This window comes from Cucurbita maxima, unplaced genomic scaffold, assembly GCF_002738345.1.
Source record: "Cucurbita maxima cultivar Rimu unplaced genomic scaffold, Cmax_1.0 Cma_Scf00001, whole genome shotgun sequence".
NCBI classification, from domain to species: Eukaryota; Viridiplantae; Streptophyta; class Magnoliopsida; order Cucurbitales; family Cucurbitaceae; genus Cucurbita; species Cucurbita maxima.
In genome coordinates, this window is record NW_019272017.1 from 8,033,648 (window position 1) to 8,055,261 (window position 21,614).

The following is a 21,614-nucleotide window of genomic DNA, read 5'->3' on the forward strand; positions in this document are numbered from 1 at the left end:
ATTTTTTTTTTTTTTTTTTTTTTGTAATTATTGAAAATAAAAATGTATTTACATATTTAAACACGTGATTAATAATTAGATAAGTAGAGTTATTTTATATTAGTGTTTTGAAATAAAATAGTGTAAAGAAAAGCCCTAATTGAGATGAAGATTGGAGAATTCAGTCTTACCCAACTCCTTTAGGAGGAGGAAGAACTGTTCAATTTTTGTAGAAGAGGAAGGAGAAAATGGCACTGGACAGCGGCAATGGGGATGACTTCTCTGTTGGGTCATTCTTCTCAATCAAGACGACCTTAGGGGATGAATTTCAAGCACAAGTCATTACCTTTGACCGCCCCTCCAACATCCTCGTCCTTCATATCCTTTCTGGGTTTCTAGCTTTTTGTGTTTATCAATCTGGTTTCTTGAATTCCTTAACTTCGTTTCTGTTCTCCTTGTCTTCGATTGATACAGGAAGGTTCGAAACCAGGACCTCGTAGGAACATAAGGCTGCTGAAAGCCAATTATATTAAAGAATTTTCGTTTTTGGGACATGGGGAAGATCCTCTTGATCTCAAAAACTGTTGCCTTGATCTCAATACTCTCCGTGCTAGAGAGGAACTCGCCATTAGGTACCTCAATAATCTGTTCTAAATTTTTGTGGGTTTTCGTTGCTTAATCGTGATTTTAGTTGTTTCTGTTCAATTACATGTTCTGTTTCTCCTTTGGTCGTACTGGGTTTTGCAGGCAAGCAGAAATAGAGGCGGAGAGAATAGGAGTGGGTGTGACCGGCGAGGCGCAAAGTATTTTTGACGCCTTGTCTAAAACGTAAGTTTAGTTGTACTCTGTTGGTAGGAATATTTGGAAAGTATATTTCGATTTATTTGAATCACGAAGATTTATTTTCTACTATTTTTAGTCCATGTCCACGCATTTATGTAACATGTGGCAATTTTATCAGTTTTCTTTGTCATGCAAAATTTTCCTATTGGTTTCACATAAAGAGAATCCATGAATGCGCTTATATGTTTCTTTATGTGTGTTGGGCTGGCAAACTTGTTTACGGGTCATTGCAAGCGGGCATTGGTTACAATGGAACGGAATCACTCCCTGCAGCTCTTCTCTTGAAGTTTTTTTTAAAAGCTTATGTTACAATGGAATGGAAAATATTTTGATTATTGTGATGAGTAATTGGATCATGGAACCAATATTTCTCATGAGTTTATGGCACTTTTATGGACGTTGTTAAGGTATTGATGATAACTAGGAAGTCTGATAATGGTCTGCTTGATGTTTTAATATCTTTGGCTAGTTATCATGTGAGATCCCACATGGTTTATAGAGAGGAACGAGTGCCAGCGAGGACGTTGGTCTCGAAGGGGTGGATTGTGAGATCCCATGTTGATTGGAGAGAGGAACGAGTGCCAGTGAGGATGCTGGGCTCTTAAGGGGGTGGATTGTGAGATCCCACATCAGTTGGAGAGGAGAACGAAACATTTTTTATAAGGATGTGGAAACCTCTTCCTAGCAGTTGCGTTTTAAAAACCTTGAGGGGAAGCCCAAAGAGGACAATATCTGCTAGTGGTGGGTTTGGGCTGTTACATATCACTTATCTTCAAAGGACCACGGTGCATTATTGTGCCATATATTTCCTATTGTGTTCACAATAGACAAGATGGAATTGATTCATTCTCTTAGGAGCATTGAAATATGAATATCGTTGTCCAAGTCGGTCGGCATAGTACTTTTTTCTCTCTGAACATTTGCCTCAGTGTTACTGGGGTAATGGAAAACAAAGAAATCATGTTATAACTCTTAAGAAGTCTTTGAATGATATAACATTAAGGCTTTACTTTTTTCCCTAAACTACGTATGGTAGTTCTTACATCTTTTGGTTCCTATGATATTGTTCTTGGTCCAAACTTTTTGAATGCCGTAATAGTTGTATACTAGCACCACTAGAGTAGTTTTACATATAATTGCTTTCCAACATTTATGGAACTTATTTACTTTTGTCATTCCCAATGCCAAAGTCATAGTTGGTATTATTGTGATGCAAGTTCCTTGATTTGAAGTTGGAATGACTATGCTAGTTTAAGTTCAATTAGGTATTTTAAAAACTTAATTTTTCAGCCCTGCCTGGTCTTTTTCTCCTGTTATGGAGTCTAAAAATTAGAGAATGGTTTGGGCACCTGGTGGGGTTGCAAACCCAAGTAAGCTCATCTGATGATCTAATTTTGTGAGGCATGTTCATACAGAATTTCAGATGCTACCGAAACGAATCGTGATAGGCTTTAATCTTAAACTTTCTATAGTATTGATCATTTTCTCTTGCTGTTTCAGCTGTATAATTTTTCTACTTCGTAGACTCTGCACTATTGTTTTGATATTCTGACTAAGGCGATCAGTGCAATCCTAGGCTTCCTGTTCGCTGGGACAAGACTGTGATAGTTGTAATGAATGAAGTACGTGTTAGCAGTCCCTATCTACCAGAATCTGTTTCTGGAGGCACCCCTGCTGCCAATGAGCGGGTGAAGAAAGTGGTAAGCATCTATTAGTAATGTTCTTAACCATGAATATTACTAGCTTTTAACTTCTTTCCTTGCAATGCCTTGCACAAACCTCTTTACCTGTACATTCTTTTGTTCTCTTAAAGCTTGAACTGGAGAGGAAGCGGTTGCAAGTTCGCGGAGGTGGTGGTCAGTGATGGTTATTCATCCTTATCCTTCTTTTCTGGGTGATAGGCGATTACCGGTACTGTACCGAGCCTTTTGCTAATGAGGGGAAGGTACAATCTCTTTTAGAGGCATCTCCATGTCAGCAATCATGAAGGGATTTAGTGTTTGAGTGGTACCTAATCTGTTGCCAAAGTTTTTATGTTTACTGGACTTCTGGTGGTCGATTTTTTCCTGTTTATGGACTGCACTGGACACACCCTGGCAAAGCTTTTTGGGTGTCCATGTTTAAGGTTTCCAAGATTTGCTCTGTTGCAATCTATCAAATTTGAAATGAGCAAAGTCAGATGTAATAACTGCCCACCTTTTATTCAACCATAATGTCTTACCTCTCAACTTTTTTGTGTTTACTATCAAACATCATGAACACGTGTTTGACGTAATTGATGCGCTGGGCGTCTAATCACCAGACATTGATATCGTTTGAGGCTTAAGATCATCTCTATATTTGTTATCTGCTCCTCTTTCATTCTCATTAGTTAGAGTAGAGAAAATTTTGTGAAATTACATTTTTCAGATGGAAGCTTCAACAGGGTACTTGGTATCATACCCTTTCTTTCCCCCTTTGTTATGATGTCCTTTACTTTTACTAATGGCCCCATTATAGGTTGCTTCTTTATTCCTCTTTTGAATTTGGTAAGCTAATTCTTAAGCCTTACGCTGTGATATTTGGAAATGGAAAGAAAGGTTTTTGGGCCATCTAGTTCAGGGAATAAAGTGATATCATTTTATCTGCCCTTTCCCCCCACAAGGACGGCCGACTTTGAAGGCATTCAAAGAAAAGACCTCTTAAAATTGATTTGTAGGCACTCATTAACATTGATTTTTCTTTAATGGAATCGTATTCTTTTAAGTTGACACCACTGACCAAAATAAGGAATTTGATACTGATCCTTTCGAGTCATTAGCAGAATTTTATGTTTGAATCGAAAAATTAACTTACAAAACAATGATAAACCAATTTAAATTGGGATGTAATCTATGAGATCTCACATTGGTTTGGGAGGAAAACGTTACATTCTTTATAAGGGTGTGAAAACTTCTCTCTATCAGATGCATTTTTAAAAGGGCAATATCTCTTGGGCCGATACAATCTCACTCAATTCATCTAGTTTCCAGAGAACCTGCTCTTGGAGGGTGTGTTACTGCCAAATGTTACACATGGGTTTGAATTTTTGTTATATTATGAATTGTTGTAATTGGTGAATGCAAACCAGAATCCTCGCTGGCCTGCTGCAATCTCAGTCGCTGAAACAAGTCTCCAGGCAAGAGGGCCTGTCTGCATTTGACAATACATGGCAAGAGGATAAAGTCTCAAGAGCCATTTTCATAACGCATGTAAGCTTATTTTCTGTGAGACTTGAAGCATCAGAAACTTGATACTTCGGGATGTTTTTTCTTTTTTTTGGTATGATAAACAAGAAAAGATCAGAGCTGAATGATCTGAACTCCAAAGAAGTTGTTTTTTCTTTAGCAAGTAGAGGGTAATTGCTTAAACTAAGTGCATAGATTCGCAGAGTAGATGGTGGGGAAAGCTTTTAATACAAGACTTCATCTTTATTAACGAACTAGGATGCTTTTTTGGCTTTAGGTTACAGATAGGCGTGATGGTTTCTTTCTTACTCCAAGAGAGGTATCACTCTTTTTGCTTCTTTTCATATCTCTAATTCACCTTTATGTTTCCATGTCCTACAAACCCAAGTGAGTTTTGAGCTGTAAAAACTCATTTTTCCATGTTCACACTCCCAAGTTTCTTCCAAGTTCTTTCACTCCAATGCTTGCCTTCTGAAACTTTGGCTCCTGTTTGATTTTGGTGTTGTATTTCTTGGTTTTCGTGTGGGATAAAGACATAACTTTGATCTGGAAGTTTGACCTGTTGGTATTTTGCCTTATGTTCGTACTTCTTGGGTTTTAAGAATTCAAGAAGTTTGAGTTTTTATTTATAACATTAGAAGACAATACTTGGGATCAGAGCAGTGGATTATTTAGAAGAGGGGAAGGAGAAGAAAAAGAAGCATGGCAGGAGGTGGAACGTCTGCACCACCGCCGAAACAGGAGGAGCTGCAGCCACATCCAGTAAGAGAGCAGCTACCAAATGTTTCATATTGCATAACCAGTCCTCCTCCATGGCGTAAGTTCCTCAAGTGTTCACTTTTTCCTTACCTCATTGTTAAATACATAGCTGTTCTTAAGAAGAATATTTAGCTTTTTAGTGAGGTTTTGATCTTCAAACCTCACTTCAAGTTTGTCCTCTAATGTTTTTATATCCATATTTATTTGTTTGTATATTCTAACCTCTATTGTTCTAAATTTGAAATGCAGCCGAAGCAATTCTACTTGGTTTCCAACATTACTTGGTCATGCTGGGAACAACAGTGCTAATTCCAACCTCTCTGGTTCCCCAAATGGGAGGAGGAAATGTAAGCTTACAATTATTTCTTGTTTCTTGATGAATGTTAAATGTGAATCTCAATTATATTACTGCAAGAATTCATTTCAGGAGGAGAAAGCAAAGATGATCCAAACACTGCTTTTTGTTGCTGGCTTAAACACATTGCTCCAAACGTTTTTTGGTACTCGTTTACCTGCAGTAATCGGAGCGTCTTACTCATATGTGCCAACAACAATTTCAATCATTTTGGCTGGTCGATATAGCGATATTGTGAATCCCCAGGAGGTAACTTTGTTGATTGATATCATCTGCTACAATCTCACTCTCATGTCCTCATTGAACTCGAGATAACTCTGACTTATCCGATCCGTAATGTATATCAGAAATTCGAGAAAATTATGCGTGGAATTCAGGGTGCCCTCATTGTTGCCTCAACTCTTCAGATAGTCGTCGGTTTTAGCGGCCTTTGGCGAAATGTTGCAAGGTTTGTATTTAGCCTGTTGTACTTCTATGAAGCTTTTCAGGGGGTGCAAATCCTTGTACAGTGAGTTTCAATCTTAACTCTTCTTGACTCTTGTAATCCAAAAGCATGCTCTTTTGTACTTGTTCAGGTTATTGAGCCCACTCTCTACTGTTCCTTTGGTGGCCTTGTCAGGATTTGGGTTATATGAATTGGGTTTCCCAGTGGTATGTATTTTGTAACTGTTCGAAGGAAACTGAAGAATTGTATAATATTTATCATCTCAATTCTCTCTACAAGTCTCTTTCTTCTTACAGCATGTTCTTGTTTGTTTTGTAGCTGTCAAAATGTGTGGAGATTGGGCTTCCACAGCTCATCCTTCTGGTGGTATTCTCACAGGTACAAGCAAATCTTTCAAGCACCAATCATGACTGAAGGATCTTCGAGTAATTTCGCTTTTGATCTCGCTCGCTCAAGATAAGATTTGGATCTTATTAAACGTAGAATCTAAATTGTTTTGCAGTATATACCTCATTTGATAAATGGCGAAAGACACGTATTCGACCGTTTTGCTGTTATATTTTCAATTCTGATTGTTTGGATGTATGCTCACCTACTCACTGTAGGTGGTGCATATAAGAATGTGGGTGTAAAGACTCAACTAAGCTGTCGTACTGATCGTGCAGGAATTATAGGCGGTTCTCCATGGTAAGACTAAAATCAACTCTCCTGTTTCCTGTCATGTTCTATTTTCATTCGAAAGTTTGCATATAAAATGTCGGTATGTGCATGAATACGTCGTTCAACTGATACTCGAACTGTTAATAGGATTAGTATCCCATATCCCTTTCAATGGGGTGCACCCACATTTGATGCTGGAGAAGCTTTTGCAATGATGGCTGCTTCATTTGTTGCGCTCGTAGAGGTTTTTTCCATTATTTTCGTGACCTTACGAGCATTTATTTGTCGTAAACTTAGACATCATTGCTTACATTTGGAACAATGTTTTTGGGGTGTGACAGTCTACTGGAGCCTTCTTTGCTGTGTCTAGATATGCTAGTGCAACTCCTCTCCCACCGTCTATTCTTAGCCGTGGTGTCGGTTGGCAGGTACTTAAAGTGACTACCTACAAGAGAAAATGTGCAAAACAATCATATATTTGAAAATTTTGCTTGTTCTTATTCTGTTTCCTGATGAACTTAGGGAGTGGCCATCTTGTTTTCTGGTATATTTGGCACAGGAAATGGATCGTCAGTATCCATGTAAGATCTCTGCAACAACTAAGACTAAGAGATTTGATTCATTAACCTGTCTTTCTTTTCTAACATCATGAACCATCTCTTAACTTCTCCATACAGTGAAAATGCCGGGTTGTTAGCATTAACACGTGTCGGTAGCCGTAGAGTGGTTCAAATATCTGCTGGTTTTATGATTTTCTTTTCCATTCTGGGTAAGAGAAGTCCATGTTCCATTGATCACTGTCATCTTTTTAGCTCTGTACTAACATTATGGATATGGATGCGTATCAGGAAAATTTGGAGCCGTTTTCGCTTCAATCCCTGTGCCGATAATTGCAGCTCTGTACTGCTTTTTCTTTGCCTATGTTGGTATGTTTTTTTGAAGTTGAGAATTCTCTGCTATATTCACATCAGAATGCTTAACTTTGTCTGGTTTAAATCAATGGTGCAAGAGCAGGTTCAGCTGGCCTTAACTTCCTTCAGTTTTGCAATCTCAACAGTTTTAGGATCAAGTTCATATTAGGCTTCTCTATCTTCATGGGGCTCTCAATTCCTCAGTACTTCAATGAGTACACCGCTGTTAACGGTTACGGTCCGGTCCACACGAAAGCAAGATGGGTATGATTCAGTCCTACCACTTCTATATCAGAATCAAAACCATTTGATAATCAGTCATTTAGTCAGTTTTGAACTCCTTGTTTCAGTTCAATGATATGATCAACGTGCCGTTCGCATCCGAGCCATTTGTTGCTGGATTTTTGGCTCTGTTCCTCGATGTTACGTTACACAGCAAGGACAATGCAGCAACAAAGGACAGAGGAATGCAGTGGTGGAATAAATTCCGCTCGTTCAAGACCGATACAAGAAGCGAAGAATTCTATTCTCTTCCTTTCAACCTCAACAAGTTTTTCCCATCTGTTTGACTTCACTCCAGATTAAATGGTTTTGCTGTCTTGACATCGAGTTGAAGGCTATGAAGATTGACAACACCACTCCCTTTTCACTCTAATTAAAGCTGGACAAACACAGCAATGTGATAGCGTAGAATGCCTCATAGTACCTGCCTTTTTATTCCATTTTTTCCTTGAGAAAAAAGCCATAAGTTTTGAAGGGCTTGTTGTAACAGTCCAAGCGCACTGCTAATAAATATTGTTCGTTGTGACCCATTACATATCGTTATCATCTTCACGGTTTTTATAATGTATTTGTTAGGAAAAGATTTTCACAATGGTAACTTTCATAAGTGGTGGGGAAGCAGATAATTTAGAAGGAACCCAGTAGGAAACAGAGGCAGGAAGTGTGGATGCATTGAAACCTCTCAATCCCAAAGGGCTTGTGGGTGTGGCAGGGCATTGGGTTAGGGAGTTGGGTCCCATAATGGAAAGGTGTATTAAAGAAAAAAGAGCTAAAAAACACAAGAGATTACCACTAAATTAACCTCCAATCTGAAACCAAAAAGTGTGTGTTAAAGACACGTGATTAGCCTAACATGTTCCTTCCAAATGTCCTCTAAACCAGAGGCAAAAGCTTCTGTGATGTGATCAAATCCATGGCTTAGTTGGGTGACAACCTGACCATTTCTAACTGTAATGTCACTCTCTGATTGCTCAAACAATCGTGGGACGTGGGGGGTGATGTTCTTTGCCCACCCTTAATAATTCAGCGTTCATTCTTCTCTTTTCTTTCTTTTCCTTTAGCATACATGATTTAAAAATCTTGACAGATAGTAAGAAAGGAGAAGAATAAAAAAGGCAATATTTGTTAACGGTGGACTTGGGCTGTTACAATGGTATTAGAGCCAAACACCGAGCGATGTGTCAGCGAGAATGCTGAGCCCTAAAGGGGTGGACACCGAAAGGTATGCCAACGAGGACTCTAGGCCCCCAAAAGGGGTGGATTGTGAGATCCCACATAAATTGGAGAGGGGAGCGAGTACCAACGAGGATGCTAAGACCTGAAAGTGAATTGTGAGATCCCACATCAGTAGAAACCTCCTCACTGGACCCTGGACCCTGAAATCTTCTCACTGGACCTTGAAAGAAGTGGATGGTGAGATCCCACATCGGTAGAAACCTTCTCCTAACAAACGCGTTTTATACACCAATGTAAAGACAATAATTTTACCATCAATTCTAATGAGAACACGAACAAAAAAAAGTGCCGAAAAAGCCCCAAGCTCGATTCTTTTATGAGATGCATGAACTTCGGCGACTTAACATCAACGTAAGCTTGTCTTGTAAAGAGGAGATGAGTGAAAAGCAAAGGAGCAATGATGCCTCACAAAAAGGGTATCAAAAACATCACAGCTTTGAAGTATAAGCATATGTAAAAGTGGCCACTTTCAATCACCATAATATGAAAAGCCCTTGAGCCTTCTGCAACAATCTTTTATATTCTCTTTTCCTCATCACAAGAGCTTATTTAATGGGTAAGATTTGGATTTGGATTTGGATTTGGATCATCATCAACTCACTAAACTACACAACATCAGTGCTAATCTTGCTTAAGAATCTATTAGTGGAAGAACATTCCTGTATGATTAACTGGAACATTGATATGGAAGCATCATCCCATTCCAAATCTAACACATTCTTTTCATTAATTAATTTAAATGGGTTGTTGTAAATAATATAATCCAATATTTAGTTTGTAATTTAGACAAAAAGTTGAGAGTCCACTCATCTTACAACTTTATTTTAATTTGGTGGGTAAGGGTATGATTACAAATGTCCTTTGTGGAGCATATAACTCAAGGTTTAATATAATGATTTAATAAGAAATTAAGGCATTTAGATTAAGATGCTACATTATCTAAACCCACCATTATTCAAAAATAATAACAACAATAATAATAATAATAATAATGTTGTTTTGAGAAGCTTCATAGTAAAGCAAAAGGTTGTTTGGTGGGTAATGCCTTTATTTAATTGCCCATTAGAATGTCTAAAGAAAGCTTACAAAAAGACATAAATATGACGAAATTATTGTTATTTAAAAAAAAAAATACATAGTACTGTGGGACCAATAGTTACGCATTTAATTTCTTTTCTAAATGCTTAATGTATTATATATATATATATATATTATGAGTCAACATTGGGACAAGAAATGGTCTATTTTATTTAATATTGAGGAACAAGGCATTTCCAACACATCACATGCCTTCACATCATCTCCTATTAGTCACTCACACATATGCCTTCACATAATTTTACCCGAACCCGAACGTAAATCTTGTTTTAAAAATATCTATAAATATTTTAAAGATATCGTTAGTACTATGTTTATAAAATATTCATGAAATTATAAAAATAGTATTAACATCCTCTAACTTTGTAAAAAAAAGTTTTAAAAAAATTCTTACGGTTGTCAACATATGGACAAAAAAACCATCGATCCACGTCTTATCAATTATTTTCAATATGTTATTTTTGAAAGTTCATCCATAATACCAAATATATTTTTCAAGTTTTTTTTTTTTAATTTAAGGTATTAATTAAACTTTTGAAAACGGTGTGAAAATTAAAGGGTATTTTTTAAACTCTTTTGAAATAATATTAACGATTTTAATCCATAAACATATTTTAAAATTTGAATCATATTTATTTAACTCACACACGAAGGAGACAAATTAATATTATTATTTATTTTAATATTTAAAAAATGAACCATTTTTAGCCAGATAAAGACTTATCATACATACAATGATATAAAGGTTGTTTGATAATTAAAAAAAATATCTTTCCCAATAGTATAGATTCTTTAATGATAAGTGGATTTGAATCATCTCTAAGATAGATGCTATTTATAATTTTTAAATAAAGATAAAATAAATAAATAAATAAATTAGTAGAGGGTTTGGTAAATAGTGTAATTAATGTTAGTGATTAGTTTAAAAATTAAATGGAGAAGGGAGGTGTGGCGATCTGTTCCACATCCCTTTCCTCAATAAATACCGTAATAAATAAATGGAAAGCTTCACGCATTCAAAACAAAAGATTTTGCATTAAGTATTGATTAAAACCACACCCACTTCATTTTCCTTTCTCGTTGTCAACAAAATTAATGCCATTCTGCTTTACTTCTTCCCAGGTTTCAAATTACAATAATAATTACAAAACAAATTCCAGGTGGGTTTGCTTTATTATTAATAAATTAATCCTTGGTTGAGCGTATTCTAAATAAACGTTTTAATCCAACACAAAAGTAAAAGAGGATAATATCTACTCGAAGTGAACTTGGATGGATAAGAAGGTGCCGTGTCCTTGTCCTTCTTTTCTTCTTTTTTCATGGAGAATCTTATGAACCCGCACGCTTTGCCGTCTTCAATATCTTTATTTAATAAGCAAGTATTTAATTTTGTTTAGTTATTTAATGAGCCCAAAAACATTGACCTCCGTCCACACAGCTGACCACGTCCGTCCAAACATAACGATCTCCGGCATCCTGGAACTTACCATCCAGCCGGTGGCAGTGTGGGTTTGCCGACTTGTCGTTCACACCACAAAGGTTTAATTTTTTTTTTTTTTTTATCACCGAAGGTGATAAAAAGTAAAAGAAGGTGAAGTTGAATACTATATTATCCGTACGTTACAATGTCAATTTTCGATATAAGTTTGACCCACGTTGCATTAAATTAGTTGGGAAGTGCGAGATATATGAATGGACGGCCTGCAATTCTAAGTAGACCCATTTGGCGAGCAAAGAAGCTGTATAGAAAGGGACTTCTTTTCCTCCTATTTATCATCATTCTTCTTCTTCCTTTCCTCCTCTTCCTCGTCTTCTTTCAATCTACCATCACAGAGTTCAGATGGGGAATTGCCAGGCGGTTGATGCGGCGGCTCTGGTAATACAGCACCCAAGTGGCCGGATTGAGAGGCTGTATTGGCCGGTGGTGGCTAGCGAGGTCATGAGAACTAATCCGGGTCACTATGTTTCTCTTATAATTCCCTTACCTCAATCTGAGGATGACAATCCGGAGCCCAAAACGGTGCGTTTTACTCGTGTTAAGCTTCTCCGGCCAAACGACACTCTTGCTCTTGGCCATGCCTATCGGCTCGTCACCACTCAGGGTATGATACAGCTTTTCTATTCCTTCTCTGTTTAGTAGTAAGTTTAGCTCTTACCGACGTTTTGTTTGGAACCTCCAGAGGTTATGAAGGTGTTGCGGGCTAAAAAGTATGCAAAATCCAAGAAGCAATTGATGGAGTCGGAGGAGAATCGGACTGCCGGCGGTGAAGTAGAAGAGACGGAAAAGAACCAGCAGGTAAACTCAATTGTTTCCTTTGGAATCAGAATCGATCACTGCAACAGAAAGTGAAAAAGTCAAACATGATTGTGATTGGGAATCATTTTCCGAGATAAAATCATACCAATAATCTCTAAAAAAACAAAAAACATTGCAGGCAGTCAAACATGAAAGACACCGAATTCGAACACCAGCAGCAAATGCCACTGCGGCGAGGTCAAAGGCTTGGAGACCATCATTGCAGAGCATCTCTGAAGCTGCCGCCTGATTCATGTGTCATACTTTTTTCATCATAACAAGCACAAGCGTGGTTCATACGGCAGAATAGAGGAGTTTGATTTAAGATGCTCGTTGCAATGGCAGAGGATTCAGAGAGAGCTTGAAAATGGGCATCCAAGTTTCCAATTCAGTGTGAAACTAGAGCCCCAGAACGATTCATGTACTGCAAGAAATAAGGCATTTGTATAGCAACAAAGATATCAAATCAATGAAATTGACAATGTATTGGAGTAATTTTGTGTTGATACAAATATTTGTTCCTCCATCTTCAACTCATGAGAAAAAAACATAACAGAATCTAGATTCAAATACCCAATCTTCACAAATGTAACAACAAGTAGCAAATCATTTGAGCCCTCGTTTTGAGATCCAAATGTTCCAATCGTGATCTAGATAGTTTTGAGCCCATAGAAGCGAAGTTCTTGTGGCCAAAGGCGCTCCAGGTAATTTCCTCTCGTTTAGAGCAATAAACATATTAGTGAAAGGCTCCACTAATAATGTCCCAGGACCTCCGTACTCCACATGCAAATATTCACTAAATATCTGCTCAAAACTTGCAAAGTACATTCATATTAAGCTCACATAAATTCGGACATCTGAATTCAAATTGGAATATTCGTTCAGTTCTGATTTGAAAAAATCAAAATGCAAGAAGAATATCAATAATGGCAGCATAGGTCAAACATTCAGAACAATTTTACGCAATTAATGAAGCTGTCTTGGAAATAGTGATCGTTCTGTAGCTCTATAGGCAGGTCTGATGCTTCCTCAGGTCTCCAATTATTCATCTCAAACCATGGAAACACTTGAAGGCAAAAGCACGATTAAACTAAACTAACTCTCTAAGCAAACAATCGCCTCATCTGATTCAGACACATTCTTCAACCGAAATCAGGGATTCAAACTAGAAAATTACAACCTCTTACTTCTATAACAATGATTACCTTTGAGCAAACCTCCACAACCGAATCCAGGTCGTTCCCAAATGTCTCGCGATCCTTCGCTAGCTTCTTCGATAACTGCTCCTTAAATTTCCTGGTTTCCTGCGAAAAACAACCAAATGAATTAATCAACGCGATCACATAACACAAAACCGGAATCAATTTAAGCAAACAAAGGAGCTACGTCGCAAGAAACTTACAACTTCAGCAAATTCCGGTATCGGATCATGGTAAACACAGCTGGCCGTGGCCGGAGTTGCTCTGTATATGATGGAAGAAGTTAAGGTACAATTAACAAAGGGCTTTCCAAGGGAAGAAGAAGGGGAAAATGTTGGATAATTAAGTCCGTTGAAGCATGTAGTCTTGGCAGGAGAAACTGCAATGGCCGAAACCAGAACGCAACTGTAGGACGCCATTGGATGGGGTTATCCCACCCCCTAAGCTAATCCCTAATTTCGCGCGGCGTCAATTCGAAAAGCCCATAGAGAGTCCATTAATTAATCTTGGGCCTTAAGCCCACTTAACTACCCAAGTCCATGTTCAAAGGCAGATGGGTCAAATTCAGCCCAAATTCCAAATTAGCCGTCTCCTAAGATTTTTTCATAATTTAATTTAATTGAAAATTATTTTTTTAAAAAAAAAAAAGCAAAAAAAAAATAATTATATTAAGAAAACAAGAGAAATGGAGATGATGATGATGAAAGCAAGGAAGATAAATGTGATGATTATAAAGACCCTTTTTTTTATGTCCACGACAAGCTTAAAAAAAAAAAAAAGCTAAATGATACTCGCAGACGCTCCCTCGAAAAAATTAAATGATACCCACTATGTTTTTTTACTTGTCGTGTCGTATCGTTTGATATCTGTTTTGTTCTTTGGTTACTTTTCTACTCTGAATTTTTCATTTTTGTTAAGAAAATATATTAAAGGGAGTGTCTTTGAAGGGAAGAAAAGTAAATAATGTGACATTCTCTTTTTGTAAGTGAACATGAAACAGTCGTTTTCGGGTCTTACTTTTGCTTTTGCTTTTGTTTGTTTGTTGTTTAGCAGTGAAGATTGATGTTTGATGGTAACAGTGGAAGTGACCAAAGGGGAGCCCAATGGTGTTGAGAGCTGTGCTGTATTGCATTCAGCGCGGGCGCACACACACACACACACATATAATTATACTTCAAAGAAAAAAGGAAAAAATCTGGAGGCATATCTGAGGAATTTTCGGAATCATTTGAAGCTTTTTAGCCATTTACTTCAAAAAGGCAAAAGGGGCCTATAAGTTTTATATTTCTGCAGAGAAACCCACATTCCTTGTTCAATTGAAGAACAAAAGCAAAGCTATTTTGCTCCAAGTACTACACATTTGGGCACCCCCACCCACTCAAACCTCCAAAATTTTAAACCCACCCAATATTCACACATATACCACGCCACGTCGATTGGAGAGATGAACAAGTGCAAACTAGGACGCTAGACTCCTTAGATTGTGAGATTCCATGTTGATTGGAGAGGGAAATAAGTGGGAGTGAGGATGCTGGCTTCTAAGAGAGGTGGATTGTGAGATCTCACATCGATTGGAGAGTTAAAGTTAACCTCTCCTTACCAAATACATTTTAAAAACTTTAAGGAAAAATTAAAAAAGAATCGATAACTCAATACCTTTCGTTCTTTCTTTGAATCAACTCTTCTACTACACTATCAAAAAAGAATTGATCCCAAGTCAAGAACTTTATTGGTATATATATATAAATAATGGGGCACTAGCTGCACAAAATGATAAATATACATATATTTATAGATTTCCCAAACTTTGCTCTATACTATATTACTACTTGGGATTAATGATGAGGTATGATGGTGTGGAAAGCAATATGGGTGATCAAATCCAAAACTCATAGGTATAAACTTTTCACTCTTTTTATCCATCAAACGACTTTATAATCGTATGATATTATCCACTCTAAATATAAACTTAGGATGATTTTTACCTTGTGCCATCTCCAATTAGCTTAAAACTAGGCTTCCCTTCCCTGTTCCTCTGTTCCTCCATCATTCAGGCATTTTATCAAACATGTTGTGACCATCTCTGTTTATGCAGCAGCCTGAGTTAATGGAAATATTCGCTGGATTCTGCCCACTTGGACCAATCAAACACAACAAAATCAAACTCATAATTGCATGAACAGATATTTCAAAATCGATTTTTCATTAATCATCTTTCTCCGAGTCGTATCTCTCTTTTTTCTTATTTCTTTTCCCTTTTTCCCCCAATCAATTCAGAACCCAATTGGTGTAGAGGAGATTATTGTATGTTCGTACCTTTACAAAGACTCTAGGGGTGGCTTCGGCCGGATAATACTAATTAGTAGATGATCATTTAGCTTCTGGTCTTTGGCCCACATATACTTTAATGCCTGCCTTCTTGGTGGAGAAGACGGGTGGCGTGGCTCTAATTGGCGTTGGGGATACTCCAAATTCTAGTGGAACCCATCTTCTAATGTATTTCATTTAATTCATTTGCGAAGTCGTTCTCAAATTAATGGTAATTCAATCGCAACCATCGGATGATACAAGAGCTTTGTTTACGGAGATCCACAATATTTAGTAAATGTATCAACCTTTTTTTTTAATTAATTAATGTGGATTGGATGCTGATATCATCCAATATAAATTCAATAATTTAGAATTCCATATCACTTCTGTGTTTCCTCAGATATCATCCATAATTGGTAGAGACGAGGATTAACTAAATAAATTAATAACATATTTTATTATAATTATAAACAATTTTTCAAAACAAAACAAAGTTTAATTCAAATATATTATTTTTTAATTCAATAATTTGTTCATAACTTTTCCAATTAATTAAAATATAAATCCAAGACACTAACTAATAAATATTATTTTGAGAAGATTTGCAAAGTAGTTGTAGAAACGTTCAAGACTTATACACGAATGAAACCCATCATGGACTAGAAAAGCTACCCCAAAATCTAATTTTTCTAGAAGAATCAAAAAATAAATATTTATAGATTTTACTTTCTAGGCCTATAAAAAGAAAGGTGTTAAATTGAGACGAAATAAACTATTCAAATACGTAACCAACCTGATGGTCCTGGAGGATGACCATGTAATATTGTTGAGTAATAATTGTCGCTATGTATTCTTACAAATTACAATTAAAAAGAAGATAAGGGGTACAAGAAGGGAAGAGAGTGCCTAAATTTGGGTGGTGGAATCAACAAGAAAGTGATAAACGCCTGGCTGGATTTTTGCAATCGATAAGTAAAGGGGCCATAGTTATGCACAATAATACCTGTTATGTCGGGAATCTAAGGGCTATATGACAATTTCTACTGTTTTTTTTTTTATTTTTTTGGTTGCCCTCCCAATTCTGGTTCACTACTGAACTTTCCAATCACCACATAAGTTGTTAAGATAATATACACTTTTAGTCCTAAAATTGAGAACAGTTGATCTTAAGGGCCAGCCAGCTGGTTGAGAGAGTTCATTCCCATATAATACATAAACACTATGATGCGGAGAAGAAAATCCCATTCACAAAACTACAAAATATTGATTGTCAATCACATGCGATGAACAGAGTAAGAGAGAGAGAGGGAAATGAATGAAAATTAATCACATTGATTGAAACAAATACAAGCAATCAAAGGCCCCAAAGACCTTTTTGTATACTACTTGGGATTCTTTCCCTTCATCTAACGCAGGCTTTGAAAAATAAATAAATAGAAAGTGAGAAGATAAACTCACAGAACTCAGAAGGGCCAGGCCGATTGGCTCAAGTCCAATGAAAAAGAAGAGGCACTTCCTCCAGCCGAAGGGGCGGGCAGTCCACTCGTACAGTACACACTGACACCCAAGAGCATGCCACGCACCAAAAAGCATGTGCATAAACAACCACTCAATTTATTTACTGCCCATCCAATAGGGAGCAAAATATAGTTGTTGGAGATGGGAAAATTAATCAAACTTTTCTGTTCCACTCTCTCCATGTGGACTCCTCCACTTATTCAACACTCCGCCATTTCCCTCAAAATCAAACAAACCCCTTTCCTTTAGTTTCCCCCCATTGGGAATCTGCAAAGCCATTAATGAATGGCAATTTCCCACCAACAAGATCATAAATAAATAAATTATTGAAATCTCCCAGCTCACCCGAACTCTGAGATTTCATACACTACATACTATAATTAACACGCACCACGCACCACGCACCACGCACCACTCTAGTTATGTTAACTCAATATCTAAACCCTCCCAAAAAATATTGAGGATTCTACTTTTTTTTTTTTTTTTCTTTTAGACAAAGTTCGGCTACCTCTCATTCTTCGGTGTTACCTTTGTCATCATCTATCCAGACGCTGCTCTGGTTTAATTTTCTCCTTTTGTTTGGTGATGACGAAGATGAGGAAGAGGAGGAGTAGGAGGATAAGTCGCTGGATGTCATCCTAGTGCGGACAGTCACTCTAAACTGGCCGGGTAGGATTTTGGGGGACTTGCTCCGGCTACTAACAAGAACAATCTCTTGCATTAACCGGTAGCAGCCGGTGATATTTTCCTGCTAATATATTCGAATGAGGATATATTTTTTTAGTATATAACACACATGCCCAACATAATCACAATCTGGCACTTACTTTCCTCAGGCCGCTGCACCATGATTCAGCATGTTCTGGATTGACAACAGACAAACCCGGGACTTCATTTGCTGCACAAAGCAAGGCGGCTGCCGCAATACACGATGGCCAGTTATCCAGAAAGATTACCTCTGTGGACCAGATACACAACTTTGATTTCACTTTCAAGTCCCATATTTATAATCCATGTCTAAAAAAGAGCCCAGTTTAGTTTTCTTTTTTACCTCGGATATTCGATACTATAATTTCTGTTGCTCTTGAAATAAGAAACCCGATGAAATCTCCCGATGGGTCGAGCTTGCAAGCAAAGAATGCTATGAAATTGAACGGCGTTACTGAACGCAGCCGCCAATCCAATACCCTCAGCACCAACAACTCCATCCTGCATATTGTTCTGGGTTCAAATATATATTTAGCCTCAACCTGAAAAGGAAAAAGAAAACAATCCATTATAATCCACCAAGAAAGAAGAAAAAAACGCCAACATTACCCATTCTCCACAAAGAGAAGGAATAATATATGTCCAACTAAACCAACCTGAAGATCTAGTAAAGGGGGAACAAGAGGTTCCTCCATTTTAGCAGCCAGTGACAGGCAAGCAACAGAGAGGAGTTGCAATGGCCACCCATTTGTTTGCTGAAAACAATACAAAGAATAGAAAATTTAACCAACCATTAGGCGCTAATCATTCCATATCCCAATGAATCAACATCGTCATTAAGTAGAGATAAGCAAACAATAAATGCCACCGCTATTTTAGGTGAGAGTTCATTGGTGATTTTGTCATATCAAATTAGTTCATCCTATCCGTTTCTTTGCCGGCACTGTGCACGCACATTGCATGTGCCGTGACAGAAGAAACAAAAGCTTGTAAAAGGCATAATGAATATCAAATCATACTTTCAAAACTTCAGCAATCCTTTAACAGAGTGAAGTGCACGATGATCTTTACTCATAATTTACTTATTATTCGATTAACTATTTCCCCAATTCCCAAAAAGTTAACGTACACAAACACACACATATTTTTAGATAGTTAGATATTTTATTTCGAAAACAAATTAATGCAGTCTTATTCTGAGTACAGAAAAAATAAATAAATAAGATATTAAATAATACGTTTCATGCTCAGTATTGCTACAGTCTAGTCCTTTTCATGGTTTGAATAAGTCACATATAATTACTCCCATTAAATGTAACAAAAAAAAAAAAATGACGATCACTAGCATCCCTCCACGAACATCTTGAATCTTCAAAATAATTCACACAAATAATTATTTTCTCTCTAAAGAATCTCACCGGCAAACGGCGTGAACAAAGGAAGCGATCTAAGTAGTTGACAGAGAGATACGCTGTCAAAGGCTGAAAACCGTAATAGGTTTGAACCTGCAAAAGGTATAATCGCGTTAATAACCGCCGTATGCGGCAGAGACGGAGATAAATATAAAAGTTAACTGTACTACATGGTTAATATATCAAACGGATTCGTCGACGGCCACTGATACGGACTCCGATTCGATCGACTCGGATCTGACTGAGTATCAGTGATCGCCGACGAATTCTGGTGTGATAATTCAACCGCAATATTCGTCACGTGAAGAGTGGCATTTTGGTAATAAATGACGGTGAAAAGAATAGGAGAAGTACAGGAAAAATTCTTACCTTAAGAATCCATGCAACAGAGTCTAGTCTAGCGGCCGCATCCAGCGATGGAGATTGGAAGCGTGACAAACAGTCGTAATCAGGGACGAAGCGACGCTCGTCCTTGATGAAGACGGCGATAGATTCCTCAACGCAGGCCGTCGAATCGAAGTCGGAAGAACACCCCGGCGACTCGCCGGACAAGACGCCGGAGGAATCCTCCTGGCAGATTAAATTAGAGAAGCAGTTGGAAATCGATACGGACATGATGGCCTCTTCCGACTCCTCATTCTGTTGCCATCTTGCCGACGATAGAGATTCAAAAGTAGCTGAGAAGAGATAGGAGAAGTTAGACGGAATACTTAACGCCGGTGTGACGTAAAGAAAAACTGAAAAAGTGGTTTTGGTTGAAGTTGGGGCTTGGAAGCTTGCACCGCTTTGTCTGCATATATATGATGTCAATTTAATAGCGACTGCTATTTATTTTCTTTTTCTTTTTCTTAATTTAAATATAATATTTTATATTTAATTTTAATAAAAATAAAATAAAATAAAATAAAAAGTGCGGGAAACATTTTACCCCGAAAAACGGGTTCCGTTTATTGACAAGAATGTTTGTGCAATGGAGGACAGTTCCAAATTCCAATCCAGCCCCCAATAATATAGCGCCACGTCAATTAAATTCCGTTTACCTTTGTTTTTTTTTTTTTTTTTGAATCATGAGCTATAATATTATATCATAATTAACCTCTTACAAATATGATTTTAATTGGTTTTATTATTCCAATTAAATACTTAAATTAGAACTCCCTTTCTAAATATCCACGTGTGAAACACATATTAAGAAGAACTAAATAGCTGTATTGTGTTGAACAAAAATAAAACATGTTATGCATTTTTTTAAATGATTGAAATGATTAGCAATCATTAAAATTAGGTGTTTCGTTATAAATTAGGATAGATCTATAGTGGCACGTAAATGTGTTTGTGTTTGGGTGTAAATTTCATTTAACTCTGAGGGCATTTTAGAGAGTTGACAATTTTTTAGAATGAACAAATATGGCTTACACAGTGAAGGGGGAAAAGTCAAAAGGAAATGAGTAATAGTAGTGTAACAGTCCAGCGTTTTATCAACCGATGTGTGATCTTAAAATCTGTCATTTTTAGGGACCCAACGTCCTCATTGGCACACAGCTCAATACCTGACTCTAATATCATTTATAAGAGTCCACCACTATTAAATATTGTTCACTTTGGCCCGTTACCAATTATCATTAGCTTTATGATTTAAAAACGTGTATACTAAAAGATAAGTTTCTACACCCTTATAAAAAATGTTTCATTTTTTTCTTTTCAATTAATATGGAATCTGACAAATAGTGTACAAACGTGAGGGTTGGGAGAAAATCGAGGGGAGGAGCAAGTTGAAGGGGGTGTCCTGATATGCTTTTGGTTGCTGTATTCGTCCCTTTGGACATTACATGAGTAGTGATGAACCAAATGGGTTGGCATCTCAAAATTCCTCAAACCACAGGATCCCCCAACAAACATGTCTCCCATGCATCTCATTTATACACATTTATACTTTAGGATTATAATTAGTTACTATGTAAATGTATCTTTAAAATACGTTAATAAAACACTATAACTCTATAATACAATCTATTCATAATTTAAAATTTTATTGAAAAATTTAGATTGAGATATTATTATATCAACACCAAATCAAACTTTAAAAAAGTTTGTTATTTGTATTTGTATGGTGCGGGATGGCATTATTGATGAAAAATATCCCCTAGCCATAGGATGAAAGGTGATATTGGTGATGCATAATTTAAAATGCGAAATGAGTTTGATTCAAAACTTGTATTATTTGCCACCCACACATTCTCCTTCAAGATAAGATTGTTCATTTTATGTGGGGCTTCCCAATCTCTTCATTATTTCTCTCTTTCAATTCAACCCATTTTCAACGTCAAATTTATTCCCCATGTATATGTTTATAACCTAAAATTGTTACTATTATATTTGTAAATAGTCATGACTTGT

The 21,614-nt window shown here is 37.0% G+C and overlaps 5 protein-coding genes across 17 annotated transcripts; 3 read left to right on the forward strand and 2 right to left on the reverse strand.

Annotated features, from left to right (window-relative positions):
- The first annotated feature begins 112 nt into the window (after positions 1–112).
- Positions 113–3,097, forward strand: LOC111476439 (protein LSM12 homolog A). Its single transcript, XM_023120101.1, has 5 exons — positions 113–357; positions 452–611; positions 727–807; positions 2,399–2,522; positions 2,636–3,097. The coding sequence occupies exons 1-5, from the start codon at positions 228–230 to the stop codon at positions 2,684–2,686; spliced, it is 546 nt and encodes a 181-aa protein (XP_022975869.1). The 5' UTR covers positions 113–227; the 3' UTR covers positions 2,687–3,097.
- A 653-nt stretch (positions 3,098–3,750) lies between these two features.
- Positions 3,751–7,973, forward strand: LOC111476256 (nucleobase-ascorbate transporter 7-like). 9 transcript variants are annotated; one of them, XM_023120004.1, is made up of 16 exons: positions 3,751–4,052; positions 4,306–4,347; positions 4,631–4,845; positions 5,037–5,134; positions 5,215–5,391; positions 5,490–5,590; positions 5,718–5,793; positions 5,906–5,965; positions 6,090–6,274; positions 6,395–6,491; positions 6,589–6,675; positions 6,770–6,828; positions 6,925–7,016; positions 7,096–7,173; positions 7,262–7,422; positions 7,509–7,973. In XM_023120004.1, the coding sequence occupies exons 3-16, from the start codon at positions 4,731–4,733 to the stop codon at positions 7,725–7,727; spliced, it is 1,605 nt and encodes a 534-aa protein (XP_022975772.1). In that variant the 5' UTR covers positions 3,751–4,052; positions 4,306–4,347; positions 4,631–4,730; the 3' UTR covers positions 7,728–7,973. The 9 variants fall into 9 exon arrangements, with proteins under 9 accessions (XP_022975772.1, XP_022975789.1, XP_022975801.1 ...); XM_023120021.1 differs by having other exon boundaries at positions 4,667–4,845; XM_023120033.1 differs by having other exon boundaries at positions 4,670–4,845.
- A 3,376-nt stretch (positions 7,974–11,349) lies between these two features.
- On the reverse strand, positions 11,350–13,708 carry LOC111485796 (protein PLASTID REDOX INSENSITIVE 2, chloroplastic-like). Of its 4 annotated transcripts, none has more exons than XR_002718716.1 (4): positions 13,473–13,708; positions 13,276–13,374; positions 12,177–12,874; positions 11,350–12,108 (listed from the first exon to the last, which is right to left on the reverse strand). XR_002718716.1 is itself a non-coding variant. In XM_023132834.1 (4 exons), exons 1-3 carry the CDS (start codon positions 13,686–13,688, stop codon positions 12,677–12,679), a joined length of 513 nt encoding a protein of 170 aa, XP_022988602.1. In that variant the 5' UTR covers positions 13,689–13,708; the 3' UTR covers positions 12,370–12,494; positions 12,644–12,676. The 4 variants fall into 4 exon arrangements, 3 of the variants coding, with proteins under 3 accessions (XP_022988618.1, XP_022988602.1, XP_022988610.1); XM_023132834.1 differs by lacking the exon at positions 11,350–12,108 and having other exon boundaries at positions 12,370–12,494; positions 12,644–12,874; XM_023132850.1 differs by lacking the exon at positions 12,177–12,874.
- Positions 11,584–12,565, forward strand: LOC111485821. Its single transcript, XM_023132862.1, has 3 exons — positions 11,584–11,876; positions 11,955–12,070; positions 12,210–12,565. Exons 1-3 carry the CDS (start codon positions 11,615–11,617, stop codon positions 12,318–12,320), a joined length of 489 nt encoding a protein of 162 aa, XP_022988630.1. The 5' UTR covers positions 11,584–11,614; the 3' UTR covers positions 12,321–12,565.
- Positions 13,709–16,824: 3,116 nt separating the features above from the next.
- Positions 16,825–20,011, reverse strand: LOC111487850 (cyclin-D1-1-like). 2 transcript variants are annotated; one of them, XM_023135419.1, is made up of 6 exons: positions 19,587–20,011; positions 19,224–19,310; positions 18,462–18,560; positions 18,149–18,347; positions 17,925–18,055; positions 16,825–17,848 (listed from the first exon to the last, which is right to left on the reverse strand). In XM_023135419.1, exons 1-6 carry the CDS (start codon positions 19,830–19,832, stop codon positions 17,609–17,611), a joined length of 1,002 nt encoding a protein of 333 aa, XP_022991187.1. In that variant the 5' UTR covers positions 19,833–20,011; the 3' UTR covers positions 16,825–17,608. The 2 variants fall into 2 exon arrangements, with proteins under 2 accessions (XP_022991187.1, XP_022991179.1); XM_023135411.1 differs by having other exon boundaries at positions 16,825–17,845; positions 19,587–20,000.
- Positions 20,012–21,614: the final 1,603 nt, after the last annotated feature.

What these genes read in the sequence shown, in the direction of transcription:
- LOC111487850 (XM_023135419.1), bottom strand. Translation starts at nt 19,832, where the DNA reads ATGTCCGTATCGATTTCCAACTGCTTCTCTAATTTAATCTGCCAGGAG. An exon ending in TTTGTTCACGCCGTTTGCCG is followed by an intron (nt 18,561 to 19,223) that starts GTGAGATTCTTT and finishes TATTGTTTTCAG; the next exon opens with CAAACAAATGGGTGGCCATT. An exon ending in GGTGCAGCGGCCTGAGGAAA is followed by an intron (nt 17,849 to 17,924) that starts GTAAGTGCCAGA and finishes CGAATATATTAG; the next exon opens with CAGGAAAATATCACCGGCTG.
- LOC111476256 (XM_023120004.1), top strand. Translation starts at nt 4,731, where the DNA reads ATGGCAGGAGGTGGAACGTCTGCACCACCGCCGAAACAGGAGGAGCTG. An exon ending in CATTTGTTGCGCTCGTAGAG is followed by an intron (nt 6,492 to 6,588) that starts GTTTTTTCCATT and finishes GGGGTGTGACAG; the next exon opens with TCTACTGGAGCCTTCTTTGC. An exon ending in GCCGTGGTGTCGGTTGGCAG is followed by an intron (nt 6,676 to 6,769) that starts GTACTTAAAGTG and finishes TGATGAACTTAG; the next exon opens with GGAGTGGCCATCTTGTTTTC.
- LOC111476439 (XM_023120101.1), top strand. Translation starts at nt 228, where the DNA reads ATGGCACTGGACAGCGGCAATGGGGATGACTTCTCTGTTGGGTCATTC. An exon ending in CTCCAACATCCTCGTCCTTC is followed by an intron (nt 358 to 451) that starts ATATCCTTTCTG and finishes TTCGATTGATAC; the next exon opens with AGGAAGGTTCGAAACCAGGA. An exon ending in AGAGAGGAACTCGCCATTAG is followed by an intron (nt 612 to 726) that starts GTACCTCAATAA and finishes TGGGTTTTGCAG; the next exon opens with GCAAGCAGAAATAGAGGCGG.
- LOC111485821 (XM_023132862.1), top strand. Translation starts at nt 11,615, where the DNA reads ATGGGGAATTGCCAGGCGGTTGATGCGGCGGCTCTGGTAATACAGCAC. An exon ending in TCGGCTCGTCACCACTCAGG is followed by an intron (nt 11,877 to 11,954) that starts GTATGATACAGC and finishes TGGAACCTCCAG; the next exon opens with AGGTTATGAAGGTGTTGCGG. An exon ending in AGACGGAAAAGAACCAGCAG is followed by an intron (nt 12,071 to 12,209) that starts GTAAACTCAATT and finishes AAAACATTGCAG; the next exon opens with GCAGTCAAACATGAAAGACA.
- LOC111485796 (XM_023132834.1), bottom strand. Translation starts at nt 13,688, where the DNA reads ATGGCGTCCTACAGTTGCGTTCTGGTTTCGGCCATTGCAGTTTCTCCT. An exon ending in TACCGGAATTTGCTGAAGTT is followed by an intron (nt 13,375 to 13,472) that starts GTAAGTTTCTTG and finishes TGTTTTTCGCAG; the next exon opens with GAAACCAGGAAATTTAAGGA. An exon ending in TTGTGGAGGTTTGCTCAAAG is followed by an intron (nt 12,875 to 13,275) that starts GTAATCATTGTT and finishes AGTTTTGAGCAG; the next exon opens with ATATTTAGTGAATATTTGCA.